Source organism: Apteryx mantelli, chromosome 1 (genome assembly GCF_036417845.1).
Source record: "Apteryx mantelli isolate bAptMan1 chromosome 1, bAptMan1.hap1, whole genome shotgun sequence".
Lineage (NCBI taxonomy): Eukaryota > Metazoa > Chordata > Aves > Apterygiformes > Apterygidae > Apteryx > Apteryx mantelli.
The window spans coordinates 206,118,408-206,139,652 of record NC_089978.1 but is presented as its reverse complement, the minus strand read 5'-3'; the positions used below and the strand labels follow the sequence as shown (position 1 = coordinate 206,139,652).

The 21,245-nt window shown below is 37.1% G+C and overlaps 1 protein-coding gene across 2 annotated transcripts in view; it reads left to right on the top strand.

Annotated features, from left to right (window-relative positions):
* SLC2A13 (solute carrier family 2 member 13) overlaps positions 1-21,245 on the top strand; it is a 159,638-nt gene that overhangs the window by 111,571 nt on the left and 26,822 nt on the right. For both annotated transcript variants that reach the window (XM_067316060.1, XM_067316056.1), the window contains exons 5-6: positions 3,866-4,029; positions 8,987-9,107. In XM_067316060.1, coding sequence (XP_067172161.1) covers positions 3,866-4,029; positions 8,987-9,107 — 285 coding nt within the window. The remainder of the gene's footprint in view (positions 1-3,865; positions 4,030-8,986; positions 9,108-21,245) is intronic.

Here is a 21,245-nt window from a genome sequence, read left to right as displayed (position 1 = left end):
CTAAGCTAAGCTAGTCACATCCAAGCATTTTATTTTTGTGGGGAGTTCTGTATTCTGTAACATAGGAACACTATTTCTTGGCCTATTATTTTTTCAGGTTAGCAACATGTAAAACCTTCTTGATCTTTTATCACCAAAGGTGATATGTTAACATGTTAACAATAGCTTCAAAGTGTATGTTAGGTCAAGGAGGTAGCTCGCAGAACATTATAGCTGTATTTACATGGATGTGTGATAGCTTGCAAAAGGAGGGAAACATGAAACAAATAAGGCTTTAATTTGGGTTGGAGACTTTCCTTTGAATCAGTAATAAGACAGATGTGTAATAACACCATTTGAAATTTGAGTTAGCCTTAGTTGCACAGCTTTTTAGACAGGATGGTGTGTGTCTAAATGGTCCAGCTGCCCAAGTGGCATTGGCATAGTCTCCTATTAATGCAACTACGTGGCTTGATAGATTGCACCATGGCCTCTCATAACACTCGCGTGGCCAGCCTGCAACTGTCTGTACGTGAAAGTGCAGACCTGCCACTTCTCGCCTGAACCCTTCAGGGCTTAAAAAGTCAGCTGGGGGACAATATTCCTTACTGTATGTGTACATATGCCATAGCATATTGCTGTACTTTTTAAAATAATTTGTCTTATGCTTGGCAGCACAAGTTGCTCTTGTTGGGGCGATAGCCAAAATGTGCCTGTGTCCTGGCTTCATTGGGTGTGATAGCAGGGTCCCGTGGGGCAGGGAGGAAGCTGCAGTGCATGCAGTAGGTTGTTTGGGTAAAAATACACACCTGCCCCATCTTGGACACAGCCAGTAGAGTTCCCATGCTCAATATTGTCAGACTTGATGGGAATAAGCTTTAGTAATTCCTAATGGAGAAAAAACAACTTCAAGGAGTAGGAGAAGCACAATTTTTCATATGTTCTTGTGGAACATCCTTTTTTTTTTTTTAATGCTTTTGTCTTTCTTAGTCTGGTAATTGGTACATATAATAAACTGAGAGAGCACAAACAGACAATCTTTGTTCATGCACAACTACAGAAAAAGACCATGCAAGTTTGTTGAAATTGTCACCTTTTTGGATTTTCTTCAGTGTTTAATCATTTGTTTCTTGACTACTGCACTGCTTGCCATTTCACTTTGCCTTAGTTCATAAAAAAAGATAGAGTTTCGTTATCTCAAGAGACTGTTCTTGGACTGAGTGGTTTGAGTAGTTGGACAGTGATTTCTGAAGTACTGTGCCAGAAAATTGCAACAAGCCCTTGTACTACAGTGCCAGAGTATTCTGATTTTATTTTCTTAAAAGCAGAAATGTAAAAGAAATGTTTTTAAAATGTTGAAAAGTGTTTTTGAGTTATTTAGATTTATTCATTTTACTAGAATTAAAAATTCTATCCAAAAAAGCTGATATTGTTAGACAGAGACATCATTAGACATCATTTGTCAGAGTAGCCTTGACATAACAGGTGGCTAGAGCAGCCCCTCCTGAAGATAGGGGCAATCAAAATTAGGATGGGGACAACTTGGCAGCTAATTTTTTGATGGAAAGCTACAAAGCCTGGAATGGTAGACTTCTCATCTGCTATTGAGTGGACTAACCTGGAAAGTCTAATGCATTTGAAATTGTCTAGAGACTTGCTTGAAGGGAAGGAGTCTCCTTTCTTTCAACATTGAAAGGCGTCACTTTCAAAAAGGCTGATTCTGTAACGGAGAGGAGAAGGGAAAGTTGGCACGGGGGTCATTTGTTCAAAAACTAAACTGCATATTTTCAATAGATGCATATAGTAAAAAGATTGGTCTGAGGATTCTTTATTGTGGAAATGTTTAAGTGTTTTTTTGTGCGCAGCAACTCTTGATAGAAGAAATTTATAATTCTGATGTCCTCAGAAATGATCAACATTAAAATATTTTAATATTTATCTGACTCAGTTATTTTGTGTAGCTTTGTCTGTACTTTTGTGCTTTTAAAGCACTTGCTTAAAAATTACAGATACACATGTGCTTTTGTCATTTTCTTTGCATTTTAGGACTAGGACCACAACTTTGACACTCATACTGCATTCCTTCTAGTAGCTGCAGTATTCAAAGCAGTTGTATAATATCATAACTTGACCTTTTTCTTGCCACATAGTTTTTCTCCTTGTCAGGAAGAAATTAAAAAGGCCTATCATCTTGTTACATTTAATAGGCAGTTAGGGCTGCACAGGTTGACATTAAAAATGGGAATACTGAAATATGATAACTTCAGCAATTATGTTCAGTAGTTACAATAATGCATGCAATTGCTTTTGTTGTAGAGAGGCTTAAGAAGCCAGGGCACATTAACATTAACGTTTTAGTTCAGGTCGGGTCTAGGCTTCACAAATCTCTCAGGCCTCTCTGCAATTCACACATTGGAGTGGTCTCAGAGAACCCACTTCTTTCAGATGAAGCTAAACTGGAAGATGCTTTCCAGTTGCCAGTGGGCAGCCAGTCCATGCAACCAGACTCAGCACACGTCTGTGTAGACATCAGGACCTCGGTACCTGGAGATCCTCTCCTGCTGCACCCCGTGAGCTGCTAATCTAAGCATGGTCTCAGGCATTGTATCGACGGGGAAGAGGAGCTAATGAGGGGATCTCAGAGGGTCTAAACACTTTACTGGGTCTCAGTGAAGGGGGAGGAAGTGATGTCCAGCTATAAGGGCACTAATTTATGGCTGGTAACTTCTTAAATGGGTCTAGCACTTTTGCGAGTAATCACTTGAGCATATTGTCCACCATGGATTATCAGTTTGAAATAAAAACTGTTTAATACTTAGAATAGAAAAATGGGGATCAGTTTTCAGAGAATAACACATCTGGGCATTAAGACAATGCAGTGACGTTTGAAGCAAGCTGCATGTTGACCAGAAAAAAAAAAGTGAACTTTGACATTTTTGTTGATTATTACTATCTGAAAGCCCATAGGCTGCTATGTATTTGAAGGATTGGATATTCAATTTTTCAGCCAGCACAGATTAACAGAACAGAATGAAAAGTACTTATGCAACATGAACATGTATTTTCTTGAATGCTTATTTAGCTCTCCCTGAGAACGTATGCAGTGTATTCATTTGATGTCTGTGAAAAAAAGGTTGAGGGCTTCCATAATTTTTTTTTCCATTTTATTCATTTGAGTTATTTACTAGTTACTGTTTGTGTGGAATGATTGATTTGTTTTAAAAAGAAATAGAAACTTCTGTCAAACGTGGTGGGTGCAGATTCATATTCCTGCAATGTGATGCTAACACATTTCAGAACAATCCTGTTCTAGTTAAAGCAGAACTAATGCAGTAGAAACTGTTTCAGACCCTTCAGTGACAGTGAAATAAAACTAGAAAAACCTAAAACCAGGAGGTATGAATGTCAGTTGCAATGTGTTGTATGCCATAGGTTAGTTGTATATAACCTTTAACTGGAGTGAAAACATGTTTGATTTCTGAAATATCTTTCCTTAGAGAGTATACAGAATGCTAAAATCCTGCTTGTTTTGGCAGAAGAAGATAGAACACTAAGCAATGGCTGGCTTCAAAAGCCAAATTAATTTAAATTAAAAACGTGAACCCTATTTCAAGCAGATCATGACTGACCATTGAAAAAGCAAACAGCCAAGGGAATGGCAATTTATCTCTTGATGTCTTCCAGTCAAAACTTCTGGCAAGCACAAGTTACGCTTTGGTTATGCCTGATTTCCCAGGGTAATTGGGTGTCAGTCTGTGGCTGCATTATGCAGGAGGTCAAACAGGATTTTTGTTATGATCCTTTTTGATTTAAAATCAGAAACTATAGTACGAGCAAAATTCAAATCCATGGTGGTGTTTGTGTTTGTGTCTCCATTCTCTTACAGGTACTACAGTGCTACCATTTTGCAGATGTCGGGAGTTCAAGATGACAGGCTTGCAATCTGGCTGGCTGCACTGACAGCATTTATAAACTTCATTTTCACTCTTGTGGGAGTCTGGCTTGTTGAAAGAATGGGTCGCCGGAAACTTACACTTGGTAGCTTATCAGGTGAGTGTTTAATTGGAGTATATTGTGTATTCCTCGCAAGTGTAAGGAAAATGAAAATAAAATACTAATTTTATCAAACTAATTCTCTTCAAAACAGTAATGTTGACCCATCTTCTCAATCATGTAGCTTTTCAAGAATAGTAATATAGTGCACAGCTAAGAGCTAATTTTAAGAAAACGTTTAGCGTCTTTTTTTTTCAGATGCAGTTTCTCCTTCAAAGCATGTTTGACAATATATTTAGCTTTTTATGTTTTTCAGTAGAAGGAATGAAATGCTTGAAACTTCAGAGTTAGTTTTTAAATCTTGTGTATGTGTGTATATGTGATATGTAATTTCTGGCTTATTAATGTGAATTCAGAACATCTTATCAAGCTACTGGAGAAAGCATATCACATAGCTGTTGTGGTACTTTTTCAAGTAATGCAGTTCTGTGCATAGTTATGTCAAATGCAATAAATACCGTACTTGTAGTAATGGGACATTAATTAGCCTCCCATGGGAGATACTAAAATGCAATATTGTGAATTTGTACATTTTGTCCAGGTATTCAAGCACCGTAACTCAATCACATAGCCGTCTCTTAGAAGCTGGAAAAGGCAGAGCTGGCAGTCCTGCCTGTGCTCAGCCGTGTCCTGCCAGTTACCTGGTTAGGCCCTTTGTTAAGTCCCTTAAGGGTTCATTTGGGCTGAGGCAATCTGTGACAGGTACTTGCCTCTGGCTGACTGTCTAAGAAGTTCAGACATTTTCAAGAACAAGATTTGGAAAAGAGAGAGAAATGGTTCTTGCTTCTCTTGAAATAGTGTTCACAACTGCCTGGTTGGAAAGGTTTGATGCCTCCATGCCTTCTTCTGTCAACTCTGTCAGGGATCCAAACTGCTGGCTAATGTAACGCAGCAGAGTGGGGAGCCACCTGCCAAGAGCTGGCCATCTGCAATTTGGATGCAGTTCCCAAATGATAGGAGCTAATTTACATCCATAATGCATTTATGTAGGCAGAACACTGACTGCACTGCACCATGTCACATCTGGTTTGATACACTGCTGCCCAATGTTTGTATTAAAATGTGCAATTTGGAGTCAGTTTGGTATGTCCAAGTTATAATAAAACTGTATTTGGCCTTTTTTGTATTTTGTTTTGGAGTCGAGAAACCTGATGCTTTTTTCATGATCCAAGTTCAGAAGTGTTGTCATGACAGAAGTGATTGGAAGAGCACTTTCCTTAGTTCATAAAAAATGAACACAAATCTCAAATTGATATTTTTATGACCATCTACATCTAGATTAATTAAAATAAATTTCCCCTGTAAGTTCTTCTATGTCTCCAGCCAGTTCCAAGTCTTTCAGAGGGGGGAAGATTGTACCATTCCCTAGGCTCAACAATACCTTTTGTTTTGTTTTGTTTTGTTTTGTTTTGTTTTGTTTTCCTCCTATGGCACTTGTCTTGTTTCTTTGCCTTTGCATGAAGTGAATCTCTCTTTGCACTGCACTGACACTTGGTTTCTTGGGTGCTGCCTCTCCTTTATACCCTATTAGAATATGCCAAGTGTTGTATGTTAAGCCCCTGATGCATCATACCTCCCTCTGGGCAGCTCCTCAGGAGTTTATTGCTTATATGGAGCCAGTGATATAGGTTTGATTGCCATGTGGACTTTTCATACAAACACAGAACTCTTTGGAGCTTTGATTTTTTGGTTAATATATTCAAAGGTTGTAAATGGGAAATGTAGATATAAATGTCCCTTATAAAGCATATTAGTCATTGAGCAGAGGCGAATATAGAAATAAGGCAGAGAATTAACAAAGGAGAATAATACGGTTAGGGTTATGTGTTTATGATATTTGGACACAAAATAATTGCTTGGCAAAAATATTCTTGTTCCTTGCTCTGTAGTTGGTTGCCTGCTGTCAGTCTGCAGCAGCATTTGATTCGTGCTGTGTTACTTACTGTGTTCTATATCCTTTGGTCTCTTCTTAAGGAAAATATGGTACGAATAATGACCATGCTGAAATCATGTCATCTCTCAATGCTATGCAGAATTTTTTTATATAATATTTGACATTTAGATTTAGGTAATGGTGGGCATGATGTGTTTTACTTAGCAAGAAGGCTGTTGAATAAAATAGTAATTATTAAATATGCTGATGGATTTGTTTTCAGACAGTGAGTTTTCTCATGGGGTATACTTATTTTTCTTAGTGTTCTTCTTTGGTTTGCCTTTCTAGGGAAATTGGTTTTCATACTAAGTTATTAGAATAGCTGCCTGTCTGGTCCTTGGAGAAACCATGTATGCCCCGGTCTCCCGTTATATAAAATGAGGACAAAACTACTACCTTTGCCTGCTGCTCCAAGGGTTTGTTTGTAAAGGTTAATTGATTTGGTGTTTGTTAGATGATAAACTACAAGAATAATTAGTGAAGAGATAGCAACATTAGTATTTTGATTAAGTCTACATATTCTAAGTTAATTTTGTGAACTTATGCAGCTTTTTCTGCTCTCTGAAAACATTTAGGAAAGGGCTATTTTGCATTTGATTTAGAGCATTTTTGTCATTTTCAAAGTATTAACTCTTTTGAAAAATGTAGCCTTTCTGATAGATTCAGGAAGTATTATGAAAATTATAGTAAACTGCTTCTGCCAAAAAAATGAAAGAAAAAAATCCCACTTTTTTAGTTCTCTTTGCTGCAGTTAGCTACTGACTCTTCTTAGTTTCTCATTCATTTTATATGTTGTCATCAATTCTCTATCTTTCTTTTGCTCTTCAGTTCTTTTCTTTCTTCAAAGTTCTTCATTGGGAAGCTTGCAGATATTTTGACAAGTGCAGTATCCATTTTATTTGAGTTTTCCTTTTTCCCCTTCAGAAACTGGCAATTTGAAAGCGTGGTGGTATTTGGATGTATAACATATATCCAAATATATATCATTTTAAGATGGAGAAAATTGAAAAATCTGTCTTCAGAATGCTTACTTTTTTATTCCATTTCACTTAATGATATATTGTAATGGTATGTGTTTATTAATCATAGAAAAACTTCCCACAGAATGAAAATATATAGTATATAAATTCATGTACCAAATTTACATATTTAGTCCTTTTCCAAAGAAGTAAGAAATTTGCAGACATACTGTAAGTGAGTGTTAGTGTATTTGATTAACTTGAAAGACAGACAAAGCATATTTATAATGAATATAAATAAGATTTTAGTCTCTGTCTAAAGATATTTGCTGTCTGGTTTGTGGCATTTTGAAAGTACAAGGAATCTAGTGCAAAATCCAGCCTGCCCAGAAAACTGGGTTCATTAGCATACCTAGTCATCATAGCAATACAAAGCAAGCATAGAATAAGATGAAATTCACTGTTATTTTTATGGTAGATAGGTGCTTTCTCCACATATATTTTGTGATTTAGTTTAAGATATTAGAGTCAGAAGCAGATCTACCAGTTCAGGTAAATATATGGTCCAAAAATCTCCAGTTCATGCACATTTATGACCGTTAGCCATGGCTGCTGCACAGACATATTCATGAATTATTTTATTACACAGATCCTGCTACTTAAGAGGCTATTTATATCTCAGGAAGAATTTTTCATACAGTTGATGGGTTAGCCTGCTAGGAAACTTTTTTTTTTTCTCTTAAAAAAGCCCAAACCCCAAACCACCCTGACCCCCAAAGAAACTCCGTAGGAAACAGATAATGTGTAGTTCCTGCACTTAGCAGTGTGACCTTTTAAGGTTTTTAATGTAGTCACGTTTTAAAGGTCTGCACATGTACATTTTTGAGAAAATGAATTATGTTCTTATATAAAGAGCAAAGGGATGATGATGAGTATTTAGAATCAAATAAAAAGTTCTTCATTTGTCCTCAACCCTTAAGCTATACCATTACACACTGCTAAACATATGCTGCCTTCCAGTTGGGGTGTGCTTCAGTGGTTTGTGAGTCTGTTTATGTATTGTAGGGAGAATGTTATTAGATAGTTAGTATCTAATTCACAAACAAAGAACTAGTTTTGTAGTTTTAGTACTAGTAGTCTGTAGATCAAGCTGTACTTGTTCTTTGGGAACTATCAAATAAAACATACCACATAACTAGTGAGCATACAAATAGACATGCACAGTATTTTACGTAATGTAGACTTAGATGCCTCGCTGAGTAGCAAGATGTATGGGTTTTATTAGCATGAGTAGTGAAGCATATCAATTTTCATTAAAATGACACAGCACATTCCATTTGTATGACAAATAAAGTAGGAAAACTGTGTGGTTCTGTTCTGGTAATGACCTATTGTTGTACATAGTATGAATCTCTTTTGCCATCCTCCTCCTCCTCTTGGCGTTTTGTCCAGTTGTAGCTCATCTACAAAGAATTTGTTGGGGCCTGGAGAAAACAGATGGAAGGGGACTCTTCCATAGCAGATCTGTTATGTATACTCTTTGAAATGGAAGTTCAGAAATTGCAGTTGGACCTTTTTGTGGCATTTTTATGAAAAGTCAAATTTATCTTGCTTCACAAAGGGAGGTAAAATTGATGAAAAATCTGATGCTGTTTTCTATCTTACTGGAAAGTCTTCAAGTTTGGGAGTGGGAAGAAGTGTGGTGATTTAAAAGTTGCTATTAAATTTTACCTTAACAGCATTGTTTTCATCATGAAAAGGAATATATCCATTCATTCATGCAGTCTTCAATTCCACATATCAAAAAATGTTGCAGTCGATTAGTTTAGTATCTGGACAATAAATCTGATGCACTTGACTGTAACATCTAACCTAATTCAAGATGTGGATGTAGCAAAGGATATTTTTCTTAAATACTTATTACAGCTGCCTAGCATAATGGAGAATGCTGTGTGCATAATAATGGGGTGTCTTGCTTTCCCAAGCATAGTTCAGTTCAATAGAGAATTATTTCATGTTCTCTGGAGAAAAGTATCACATTGCTCTTTATCTGTATTTCTAGGTACTGCTGTAGCCCTCATTATCCTAGCTTCGGGATTTTTGCTATCAGCTCAGGTCTCGCCAAGAATCACACTTACTCCACCAGATCCTTCCCATCAAAACTCTACCTGCACAAAATACAGGTGAGATTTCGTGATCATTCGTTCATCAAATTATTCTGGAAGATTTTTTTTTTCCAATTAACTGTTTTTTAGAACCTAATGTGAATAATGGACAAGTATTCACATAGTCTAATGAAGGCATCTAACTTAGAAATCTAAAGTTAAAGGCCTTAGTCCCTTAATGGAGAAAATTAGGCTCTTCGCTTAGGTGCGAATCACCCTTTGGATTTTCTTGGATTAAATAAGACAGGCTGCAGACTACACACGAGTTTTCTCTGTTATATCAGAGATGCTACAATTTATAGTGGACACAAAGTTATGAATATTTAAAAAATGTAATTTTTAAATATGTTTGCTCTTGCTAGTCTACTCATAGATTTGTCCTGTATAATAAGTATGAACTCTTGAAGAATGTATTCCTTGCCTTTTGTTTTACTGAATGAAAAACAAAAATCTTTAGAACAATGATAATTACAGACCCATTAACAATTCAAAACAAATCCAATTTTTGGATCTTTTTATCTATGGTGGGTAGAATGCACACTTTCATGTGCAATTGTGGTTTCAAGTTATTTCACTTTCAGAGTGTTAGGACTGTATCGTTATTTTCTGTATTTTGTCTTTTTTATTCACATGTGTGTGTCAGTGCTCCACTGAGAGAAGACTAGTTAAATAGCTGAAGCAGTTTTTACTTGTGTCCAAAATCTCTGCCTTACATATGTTTGTGATAATAATTATCAAGAAATGAGAGGTGTGCTTCTGCTTTCACAGAGATGTTGGCCAAACATACAGTTCATGGCTTTCCATATGACAGAGCACTGTCTTAAGTGACAGATTCTGAGGAGCTGAAACCTTGTAGACCTCTAGGGAGTGGACGGGAAGGTCTCAGAGTGTAAAAAAAAGATTCTAAAAGGGCACTACATACTACCACGTATGGGGATCCCTACATGAAAATACTATATTTTTACTTGTTTTCCACTGCAGTTTATACCTGTGTCACCTATTTATGTTGCTATTTTGGGGACTTGCCTATCCAGCTTTTTCAAATGGTAAGTGATCTACTTAAAGGATACGAAGGGAGAAAGAACCTCCACATGCTCTCTTCAGAATGAGATGATGTCAATAGCAGGATGCCAAAAGGATTGGCCTGGGACTTAAGTTAGCTAGTAGATAAGAATGTCTGGAGAGAGCTGATGCGCTATTTGCAGAACACAAATCTTTGTTACCTAATAAAGCTAGATGATTATATAACCTGAAACAGTATAAAATCTGTGTAGAAGAGCTATGGATAGTTTGCCTAAAAAAGTAATATGAATTATTCTATACAATCTAGATTTTTCCAGTTAACCATAGCTAGTCAGGATGGAAAGTTAGACTCACTGTGGCTTGCCTAGCATGTGCTCATAGGCAACATTGTGAAAAATAAAGTAGGTAGTTCTAGTAAACGCATATTATTATGTGAATTTTTGGAAGGCTTTGATCTCTTACAATTTTTCTTTCTGACATGGAGTAAGCAAAGGCAGGTACAGTAGAAATAAAAAGGATCTAGAAAAGGACAATAAAAGAATTGAAATTTTCATTTGAGAATATTTTGAAAAGGATGCAGCTCTCTTAGCTAAAGGAGAAAAGTGAACATGTGGGAGGAATGTGAACTAATGAGCAATGTAGGAGAAAGCTTCAGGTGCTTCTATTTTAATCTCGTAGTATACCCTGGTAAAGAAACACAAAAGTCAGGGAGTTGAAACTAATAAACGGAAGCAGTTGCCCACACATCGCAGAATTAGTCTACAATTCCCCCTATTTAGAAAGGTTCAGGAAAGCTTAGACACTTATAGGGCGAGTGACAACTTTCACACTTATGTTGTGTAGATATTTGGGATACCAACTTCATGCTTCACGATATCAACAAACACTGACCTAGCTAGAGCTGGAGGAAGAATGTTCCTTCAGAATAATGCATATTAGTGTCCATTATGGGAGCACCTTAACTGAAGTCTGTGATAGCAACCATTGACTGAGTACCAGAAAGCCTCAGAATTTCAGGTGTCTTCAACCAAGGCAACATAAGTACAACAAATATTGTTAAAGTTTTCAGTGTGGGTCAAGGGAAGGAAAACGATTTTAAACTTTTCATCTCCAGTGGAGTCCCCAGAGGAGCTGCGTTTCAGTACGCCTTTCTGCCAAGCTCTTGTAGCCACAAATAGAGGCTGTAGGTGAATTTCTTCCTTTAGCTAAATTATTTCTGGAGTGGATGTCATACAGCCATACATTATGTTCAGTTTGGAAAAAGTAGCTGCGTAAGATACTCAGTATACCTGCTTTCTGTTTATGTGGTCCATAAGCTGAATGAAATTTTAAAAAATGTTCTTGTCATTAGCAAGTAGATGGCGTCTGCAGCATTCCACCTCCAGCAGAATGTAGAAGTCAGAGCCTTTCTTGTCTCATGCAGCCCATTTTTAGATCAGTGGCATCTGTGGCAAATGTTTTCACTGGCAGAACTCCAGCATAACATGCATGGTCCTGAGTGGAAGAAGAGGTGAGGACTGCAAACCAAAGGAAAGCAAATGGTTGGGCTGTATTTTGTGAGGCCAGCCACTCTTTCCTTTTTGGCCCTGAAGGTGTTCCCCAAGGCAGTTACGATATTGAGTCAAAGAGATCCTCAAATGTGAAGATTTGGAAATGAATATCTAGCCTGCAGAAAGCCCAGTCTTACATATACTTCATATGCTGCTCTAAGTATAAGTTAAAAGAGTTATACAGGTATCAGCTATGTAGGGTTGCAAATGTTACTGTAGGGATATTTCCAAATTAAATATTCAGTCAAAGTAAGATGAAGTAACTCAAACTTAACGACAGTGGTCTATTGTTATTTAATCCATGTTTTAGATTGCTTCAGTATAAATGCTTGTATTGCATGTTGCTTAGCATTGTATCTTCCAAGCCATAAAGCAGTCTCAGTAGGTTTTGGAAAATCAAAAGATAGCAGGACTTAAGAAAATCACCACATAATGCCATGTCCCTGTAGCCACTGTAACTGGTTTTAAATACACCTTTCTACACAAATGAGGCTAGTAGTCCCTCATTGAACGGTGATGCAGTGCTTCCCTGAGGTGGTGTTCTCTTAAGTCAAAGTTTAAATCAGTTTGCAGATTTGCAACTTGGCCATCTCTGAGTACGTGGGTGTTTCCCACATTTGTCATTGCAAAAATGTATTTATAAGTTATCATAATGTCAGCAAAATGTATTTGCTGACAGAAGTTTCACTGATGCTGTGCAGAGTAAAAATGCTTTTTATGTTTGCAAATCTGTTGGGTTACAGCAGGTGTGAGTGTCCATAATGAAAGCCTTGGAGCTACTGCAAATGTTCTATTTGTTTGCTGATCCCTCGGATCGGTGTTCCTCGGCTGCTAGACTAAAAATGAAGATAGAGCAGACTTCAACAAATAAAGAACACAGTCATTATCCTGACTCAAAAAAGCACCTAGCAGTTGAATACCCCGTTCTGAAAGAGTCGTGCCATGCAAACAGTGGTACAAGTTAAGTGCACTAGCTTTCAAACAAGAAACGAACAAACAAGATATGTTGCAAATATCCAGTAAAATATTTTCATTTGGTGTAGGGACACATGATGTCATAGTTGATGGGCAGTTAAAAAATAATCTGTAAATCAGTGAAAACCTTGAATGTAGTCCTTATTCACAAGGGCATCATGGAAGTAACGCTTATAAATCCAGCAGGACACCCTGGACATTAAAATTCTCTTCGCTTCCTCACAGATAGAACTAGGCAGGCATTTCACTGAGGGAGAACAAGATGAATGCTCTCGTATGTGCCATCCTTAAATTGAGCTTCATTTTCACACTCAACTTGTGTAAGATTATATAGATGTTCACAGTATGACCACCTCTCTGCTTTAGTCTTGATCTGTTCAGAAGAGCAGCTGTGATCTGTGCTACTTTTTCTGAGTCCACAGAGAAGTTTAGAGGCAAATTTAGGAGTACAAAACAGCATCGCAGAATTTTTTACCTTAGAAATCGAAAGGTTGCAGACGAGCTAACCATTCCTATCATTATCCTGACTACTCAAAACTCTGAAACTGTTCCTGTTTTTCCCAGTGACTTGTCTGGTTCTGGGAAGAGGTCAAATTTTGGGCACGTACACTAACTACCCTACCATCTTTTCCTAGTCTTTAAATGGTCAAAGATGTGATCATCCCACTTCACATTTCTCTGGGAATGGACCCATCTATGGAAAACTACCATTGCCTGCTTCTTTTCTTCTTTCATTCATGTGTCTGTTTCTTTTACTGTTCTTTTAAAGATTTGGCTGGCTGTAGAAGAAATAATGTGAACTTGTTATGCCTAAGTAATATTTTTGTCTGCAGCTGCAATATGCAAATAACTGTTGTTTTGATCTTAGGTTAACTCTGAGGTTCATATCATAGGGAAATAATACCTGTACACAAGCACTTTCTCAGGTTCCTTCCCAAACTGATCGTCTAGAGAGTTTCATTAAAATCATACAGGCAGTGCCAGCTGTGCTGAGCACACAAGGGTTCTGTTGTTCATCTTTGAATTAGTCACTCTCACATGGTTAATCTTCCTAAACTCATTGAACAAATACACATCACTGACTGAGATGAAGGCACCCATGCTTAGTACTGTTACATGCCAGTTATAGAAGATAGTTAGACAGAGATATATATTTTCTTTATGAATTAAGCAAAAACATTTCATTGTGACCTGTCCTGAAAAACTCAGCTAATGTAATAACTGAAACTGGTTTTGTTGTATTTGATAGCTTTAGCTTACATGTAGTAAGTATATTAGCCATTATACTTTATTTTCCTGAATTAACTCATTAAGAACCTGAGTTATCTGCAAACTAGACATCAAGATTCATTGTACTGATATTGTATCGCAGAACCATTATGTTTCTCATTTTATTTTTCTAATGTCAAAGTGACTGGTCATTCTGATAACTGAGAATTGCAGTAATGATATTGGTAATGTGTTTCCTCATTAAGACCACAGGATTATGAGTATGTAAAGAGATAAACATAGGTTTCAGAATACTTTTGCCAACTCTTATAAAATGTAATGAAAGTTTTGATAGACAGTTTATGTTGTAGAACTGTAGAATGACCTCAGTATAGTCCTAACATTTATTAAGTACATAGTAAGGGTATATCAGTTGGTAGTATTTTTCCTTTTGTTGGCATATTATTCCTGTAAATCAGAACTTATAATTTAATTTAAAATCATAAGGGAGAGAAAGGAATATATCGGTTCAATGTGACAGGCATCTTTAGTATGAACAGAATTTGAGGAAGAATTCCTTTCTCGTGTTTAAATACAAAGATCTGAAAAGCTGCTCATTTAAACTGTAATGGCTGTAGTGTAATGCAAACTCTCTGTAATCAATGATAACGTTTCCACTTACCTTGTTTGTCTTTGGATCAAGCTATATATTACTGAGGGAGCAATCTGTTATTCATACAGTAAAATATTGACACATCACTTCTTCACTAATACTATTAAAACTTCGCTGTTTTACAATAACTGAAACAATACTAGGGAATTATTTTGTAAAATCTTCCAATGCGATGGTATTATGGTGTATATGGTTTGTAAGCTTTAGTCGCACAAGGATGATTTTAATCACGTTGAACAGGGATAATACCCTGTCTACACAGAAGCTATGAGTATGCTATGTATGTGTAGAATCTCTTTGGAAGAATAGTCTGAAATGCAAAGTATTCTACAGTGACTGTCATTATGCTCAAAATAAAGGCACATATAATCAAGTCTGTGTTGCACAGTTTCAGGTATAATTCAGGATGCTGCTGGGCTGAGGCTAGATGCATAGAGAAGAAAAGATCGTCTAAGACAAGAGACAATTGACATCTATGTACAAGCAGATCAGGATACTTTTGGTATGGTATTAGCATTCCAGCAATCTGCTGTCAAGATGTTTATAGTGGAGATGTAGCTAAGATGGTATAAGCATTTAAGCAAAGCAAGGTTTATAGAGAGAGTAGTTTCCTTTATTGCACTATTATAGGTAGAAAAAATGGATGAGCCTTTGGGCTCCTCTTCAGGTCTAAAATAGAAGTAGCAAACACCAATCAAAGGTTGAGAACAGTTGCTCAGAGTTTAAGTTATGTTACTCTAGGCATACTAATCTTTGGAAAGGAGAGTTTTAAGGAAAATTTTGAAGTGAGCTAGTGTATCTATGTGTGGCTGGCATATTGAGAGGGATTCAGTACTGGTCTGGAGCTTTGCCTAGGAGGGGTCAGAACAGTCTCTCAGTGGACTCAGTGAAACAGGATTTGGAGAAGATGATGATGTGATGATCATACTTGAATGTAACTGTAATTTAGATCTGATGAAATAGCTGCATGATAAATTATAGAACTGTAGGTAGAGTATGAGTACTGTGATTGTAAATGATAGCTTTCCCTTATGGACATCACCGATTGGATACACGCCTTATCTAACTGACTGGCAGTAGATCTTGGCAAATAGCTGCTGAAGTTTGGTTGCTTGTAATAGCAGGAAAGTGGTATTGAAGTCCCAACAGGTTCTTCCACTTCTTTATTAAATGTTTTATTATATTTTCTGTATCTCAGATAAGACACCTTGAAGTAATATCTTGCAATTCCCAGGCTTTTTAACCACTTACAGCAATGTCTGCATTCTTCGTCTAGTGATATTTAGCCAGAATTTGCTGTCAAGATTTAGGTTACCTTTTGGGAGCAATACAGGAATCATCAGAAATACAAAAAAGTACTTGATCTCATGCCTGAGGTGCAGTGAAGCAAGTGCAAACAGCATGAGGCCTCAGAAACAAGAATCAGACAGTTTTAAACAGGGACCTAGCACCTAACTGAAATGGAATTTCTATGTATAAAAATGAAGATAGCCATTTACCAAAAAATAAATAAATAAAAGAAAAGCCAAACTCTTAATTGTGTAGATGGCTGGGAGGCTAAAGGCACCAATGTCCTCATTTGTAAATAGAGTTGGTAAATTTAGTGTTGCACTCATCCAAAAGTCCCTGTACTTTCTCTGAGTTGACTGTCTTGGCTGTTTTTTCTGTTCGTATTCATCAACTGACAAATTAGGCCTTTTTCCCTTGTGGAGTCCAGCTGAGTAGACATTCTGACAGCTGAACTCAGCTATCCTGGCCATTTTCATTCAATTATGGGTGGAGGAAGAGGCATTCTCTTATTGTGTGTATGAGAATAGAAACACAAAACCAAGGAAACCTGGATTCCAGTCTCTTCTATTTCTGTAAGGAACTGGAAACCACAGCCCCACAATCTGAAGGAGATGTGCATTATAGGCAATGCTGATACATTCTGTACCCCCAGTTATAAAGAAAGGAATGCAAGATTCAAAAGGAGAGAAAACAAAATGATATTTTAGCTCATTGGCAAGGCAGTAAATTTGGGAGGTAAAGGTAGAGGGTTCTGGGAACTGTTTGTACCTTTAGAACGAAGGAGTCATTGCATAAAGGGCAAAAACAATGCTGAGAGCAAAGAGTAAAGGTGAGGGCATACCAGGTAAGATTGCAGATCCATCTAGCCTGGCATCCTGTTTGCAATAGAGACAAACAGCAAGCTGGGAAGAGCAGCAAACACAACAATCATAAAACAATATTCTCTTCTGGGCTCCAGTGAACTGCAGCTTATGTCATCCCGTTTGTGGTGTTTGATAATCCTCAACAGATATTGCAAGACCCTCCTCTCACTACACTGAGCATTTCCTGCCTAAGATGCTTTTCAGGGTTCCCGCCCTTCTATGAGGAGAACCTTATTCAGGAAAATGAATACTTGCACCATGCAGAGCAGGAGCTGTGGGTTCAACAAGCCCACAACAGCCAAACAGACTCTGGAGCTGATGCAGTCAGTCAGGGTATGAGCAAAACGTTTTGCATGTTGTGAATGTATCAGATTTTCGCATATAACTGGCTTGCGTACACAGAGTGATTCTGCAGCATATGCTTAATGAGACAGGTGAATCTAAAACAGGTGGAAAAGAGAATATCTCCAAGAAACATCCATATTTCTGAATGTTTTGTTATTCTGAGAGGCTGCCTGTGTGGTAGATATGTTGCATAATGAGAAAGAACTATATAGTCCAGAATATATTATCAAGATCAGTTTGTATTTCCCTAGCTGGATGATAGGAACACATTAATACAGTTTTATAGTTAGATAAAAGAATACAGAAGACAAAGCTGAAGGTTGCTAAAAATGCAGCAGAAGGGAAGCTTCATGAAATATTTTGAGATGAACAATTCAGAAATTGAGGTTCAGATTGAGAAAGATAAAATAATCTGTCAAAAAGAGAAATGGGACTTGCAGAACAAGGGCACGGGGTAAAGGTCTTTTATTGCAAAATCACTCAACAAAAGATGGCAAGGTACAATTTGCAGCTCAAATTAAAAGACTCCTGAGAATTGTAGGAAAGTCATACTTACAAGGTCATCTTACAAATCTAAAACACAAAATGTAATGACAAGTGGAGTATTCTAAGCAGCAGGGAAAAAGCAGGGAAAGAAGCAATTGCAGAACTTGTACTGGCATTTTGAGGGTTGCTTTAGCAGGACAAAGAATTTATTCACTCTGTTTAGAGACCTCAGTAGAGACTAATGAACTACACTAAGGAAAAATGAAAACCATAATTTCAGTATCAGGAAAAAACTATTTAACTAGCCAGTTAAGAATAATACCTATATACTTTAAATTCCCTGTGGAAGAGGAAGGCACTATGGTCTTCGGGATCAATCTCCAACCTCAGGAACAGTTCATAAGGCAAGCTGCTCCAGGGCAGAACATCCTGAAAGCTGGTGGTGCTCAGACCAGCAAGAAATTGCTAGCAAGGGACCAAGGAGTTAGCCCTGTCAGGCTTTCTAGGCTCCAGATATTCCCATCTGGTCGGATGAAAGGGACATGAGCGCATGGAGGCCTCAGCTGAATTGGGAGATTCAGAGGAGGGAATTGCAGGTTTGGGGATGTCGAGTGTCCGAACTGTCCATCCACTTATCAGCAAACGTGCTCTGACAATGAGGCAGGATCCGAGAAATCCCACTCCACTGCTGTTTCCAATAAATTGAGGAGTCAGGTTACTGAGACTTCCCTTCTGTGGACATACCCAGCCGGGCTGCAGAGAAGCTGGACATCTTTGGACGTCTGGAGCCTCATATTCCTTGTTCTCTGTTTGTTGATATTCTGCTACCTAGGGTGAAGCATCTGAAGTCTAGAGATTGCCTTTTTGTTGGGTTGCCTAGGAACCTGGCTTGTAAGCAGCCAGGGAACTAGGCACATTATAAAACCTTTCTGCTGTAATGCTGCCTGGTTTCATCAAAATCAAATCATCTCTGCCAAATATTTTAATCTTGATGAATTGTCAGTCTCTGATTTAGAACCGTTCTGTCTGAGAATTTTCAACTAGCTTTCCACTGAGGAACCTGTTTCCAAGACGCTATCTCATACCCTTAGCACGGATATAAACGTTTCACGACAAAATACAGGAAACACATTTCCCATTTATGATTGGATGCAAATTTCCTTCTTAACATAGTCACCCTGGGGAGTTTTGGTATAGAGCTTTTAAAGCCATGACTGCTCTACAGGGTAGATTTGAATAAGTATCGGTGTTTCTGTAGATTCATTATTCTGTCATATATCTGGGTAGAGCTGATAAGAATATGTTGCAGGACAGGAAAGAGATCTGTAGTAGATAGTTTAAATGTCAATAAGCGTTATAGTGTGCATTTCTTTTCCAGGTATATTGTGTGTCCTGATTTATCTACATCACAATGAGCATGCAAGAATGTGTGCTCAAGTTTGAATTGTGTAAATATTTCTTATTTAGTGAGTAATAATGGGGCTAGAGTGAAGCATAGGTCTGAAACTCTGATGTGTATTTTATTTCCACTTTAACTTTTCGAGAGAGAAATTTAGAGTAAACCTCTTCAGCACTTTTTTTTATTTTTATATTGCTTCTTTTAAAAAAAATCTTTCCTGCTTCTTTCACCTAGGTCTTCACTAACCATTATTATTTATTAACTAATACAGATTTTTTTACCGTATTGTGAAATAGTTATAACATGTATATGATGGTATTCTGGAGAAAAAAAATTGGTCCTTATCTCAGAAAAAGTGATGACTATCTACTTTGTTGAAGTCAACATAAAAATTTGGTGTTATGATAACATAGGGCACAGAAGAATGCTAGATGGTGTGAACAGCAGAACACCTATCTTAAGTCCGTTGGGAGTTAGATTTGAAAGGGCTTTAAGTCTTTTTGCATATTGAATTTCTGGGTTTTCTCTGACATAGACTGGTCTTGTCTCTGAAACTGAAGGTCAAATCCTATGGTATGAATTTGCTATATAGCTAATAATAGGAAATCCTAGCCCAAAGGTAAAGGGTTTTTTTAATATTTGTCATTTAACTTTTTGATCTGAAAGACAAGCATCAGGAAAGCTGTGGAAAATAACCATTTTAAATTATTTAAACTGTTATGTGTAACTATAACCTCTGGCATTTGGCACCACATGAAATCCAGCAGCCTTTATTATGCTGAATGCCAACTGCAAGACTCAGTTACGCATACTCAGTAAAGCCTGAGGGGCAGCTGAACTAACAGCCGCGTAGGTAGACTCTGGAGTCAGTAACCAAATTCCTAGATTTTTTCTGGACTGGAGGATGAGGGAGGGATGGATAACTAAATAAGATACTTTCTGCTCTAGAGTTGACTGGTTTCTGATACCAATTCCAGAGGATGTTGTATGGAATTATTCATAAAGAGAACCCAGTAGGACAGAATAATCAATACAGAGTTTAGTTCTGTCATTCATGTTGTGCACTGATTTTTGTGAGGACACTGAGATAGATGATGAGGCATCCAGGCCCTGTTCTGTCCTCTGCTGGCAGCAGCATAAAGATGATACTCACCATTGTGTCGAATTGTCATTTTTGTGTGTTCTTGTTTTGCCTGGTATTGTGTACTTGACTATATTTCTGCTTGAAGTAAAGCTGATAAGAATAGATTTAGAGAAATCTTGAATCCTGAAAAAGTTGTTTTCAAAAAATCTGAATTTTGATTTTTTTTTAAGATTAAAAAAATTATATTTAAATAGATGCTCCTTCTCTGTCTTTTCTATGTTTTTGTCTTTAAGTCTTAAGGGCATCATGGCCTGTTGTAGTGCTCCAGGTTAGCATTTAATTCATTCAAATATGCTTCTGAGATCCTTCTCCTCTTGCCATTTTTGATTAGCTAATGAGAATTTGGATGGGTAAATTTGCAAGGAACAGCTCTGGTTTCCTATTTCAGATGGCCTTGATGATGTTGTGATTGAAATTTGTTCATTAGTCATAACTTGTCACTTGATGTCTACAGCCCTCCTTCTCTATAGTTAAAATGATGCAGTGTTTCCAAAGAGGATTATTGCCTAAAAACCACTTTAATGCATCATATTTTGCACATGGTGTTCATATTAAATATAATTTGCATACAGTTGACTAAAAAATCCACTGCTGCGCTTGATAGGATGTAGTATTTGGAATTGACTGCACTCTGTGCCAGGAGACCAAGCTGGATGTGCTAGCAATCTGAATCTTTTTAGAAATTTGTATGTCATTAAAAGCTTGTTATACCGCAAAAATTGAATGGGAGGTGTTCCACAATTTGAAAAGCATAAATTAGCATTCTGTTTAACATTGAAAGATTGTTTCACCAGAATATCCTACCTTTTTTTTAGTTATTTTTAATATCATTATTACATACTTATACACAGTTGTGATTTATAAAAATATTTTTTATTTATCTCCAGTCTTTTGTTCCTGTCAACTGTTGCTGTCCTTTGCTGTATTAATATTAATTAACAATATGTAATTAAGACTGTCCAATATAATATTGGAATTGTCCTTTCCTTTCACAATTGATAATAGCAGGGTTATAATTTTTTCATCCGTCCTTGCAAGAGAAGAAATATTTACTACTTCCAGATGAAATTTTATTTGATTGACTTCTCCCTGAAATTTTTGTTTCATCTCCTCTGCCTGTACAAATGTTTTTTGCAGTTTGTATCTCCAGTAAAAGCTATCTGAATTAATACAGTTTTCCAACTGAAAAACTGTTCAAA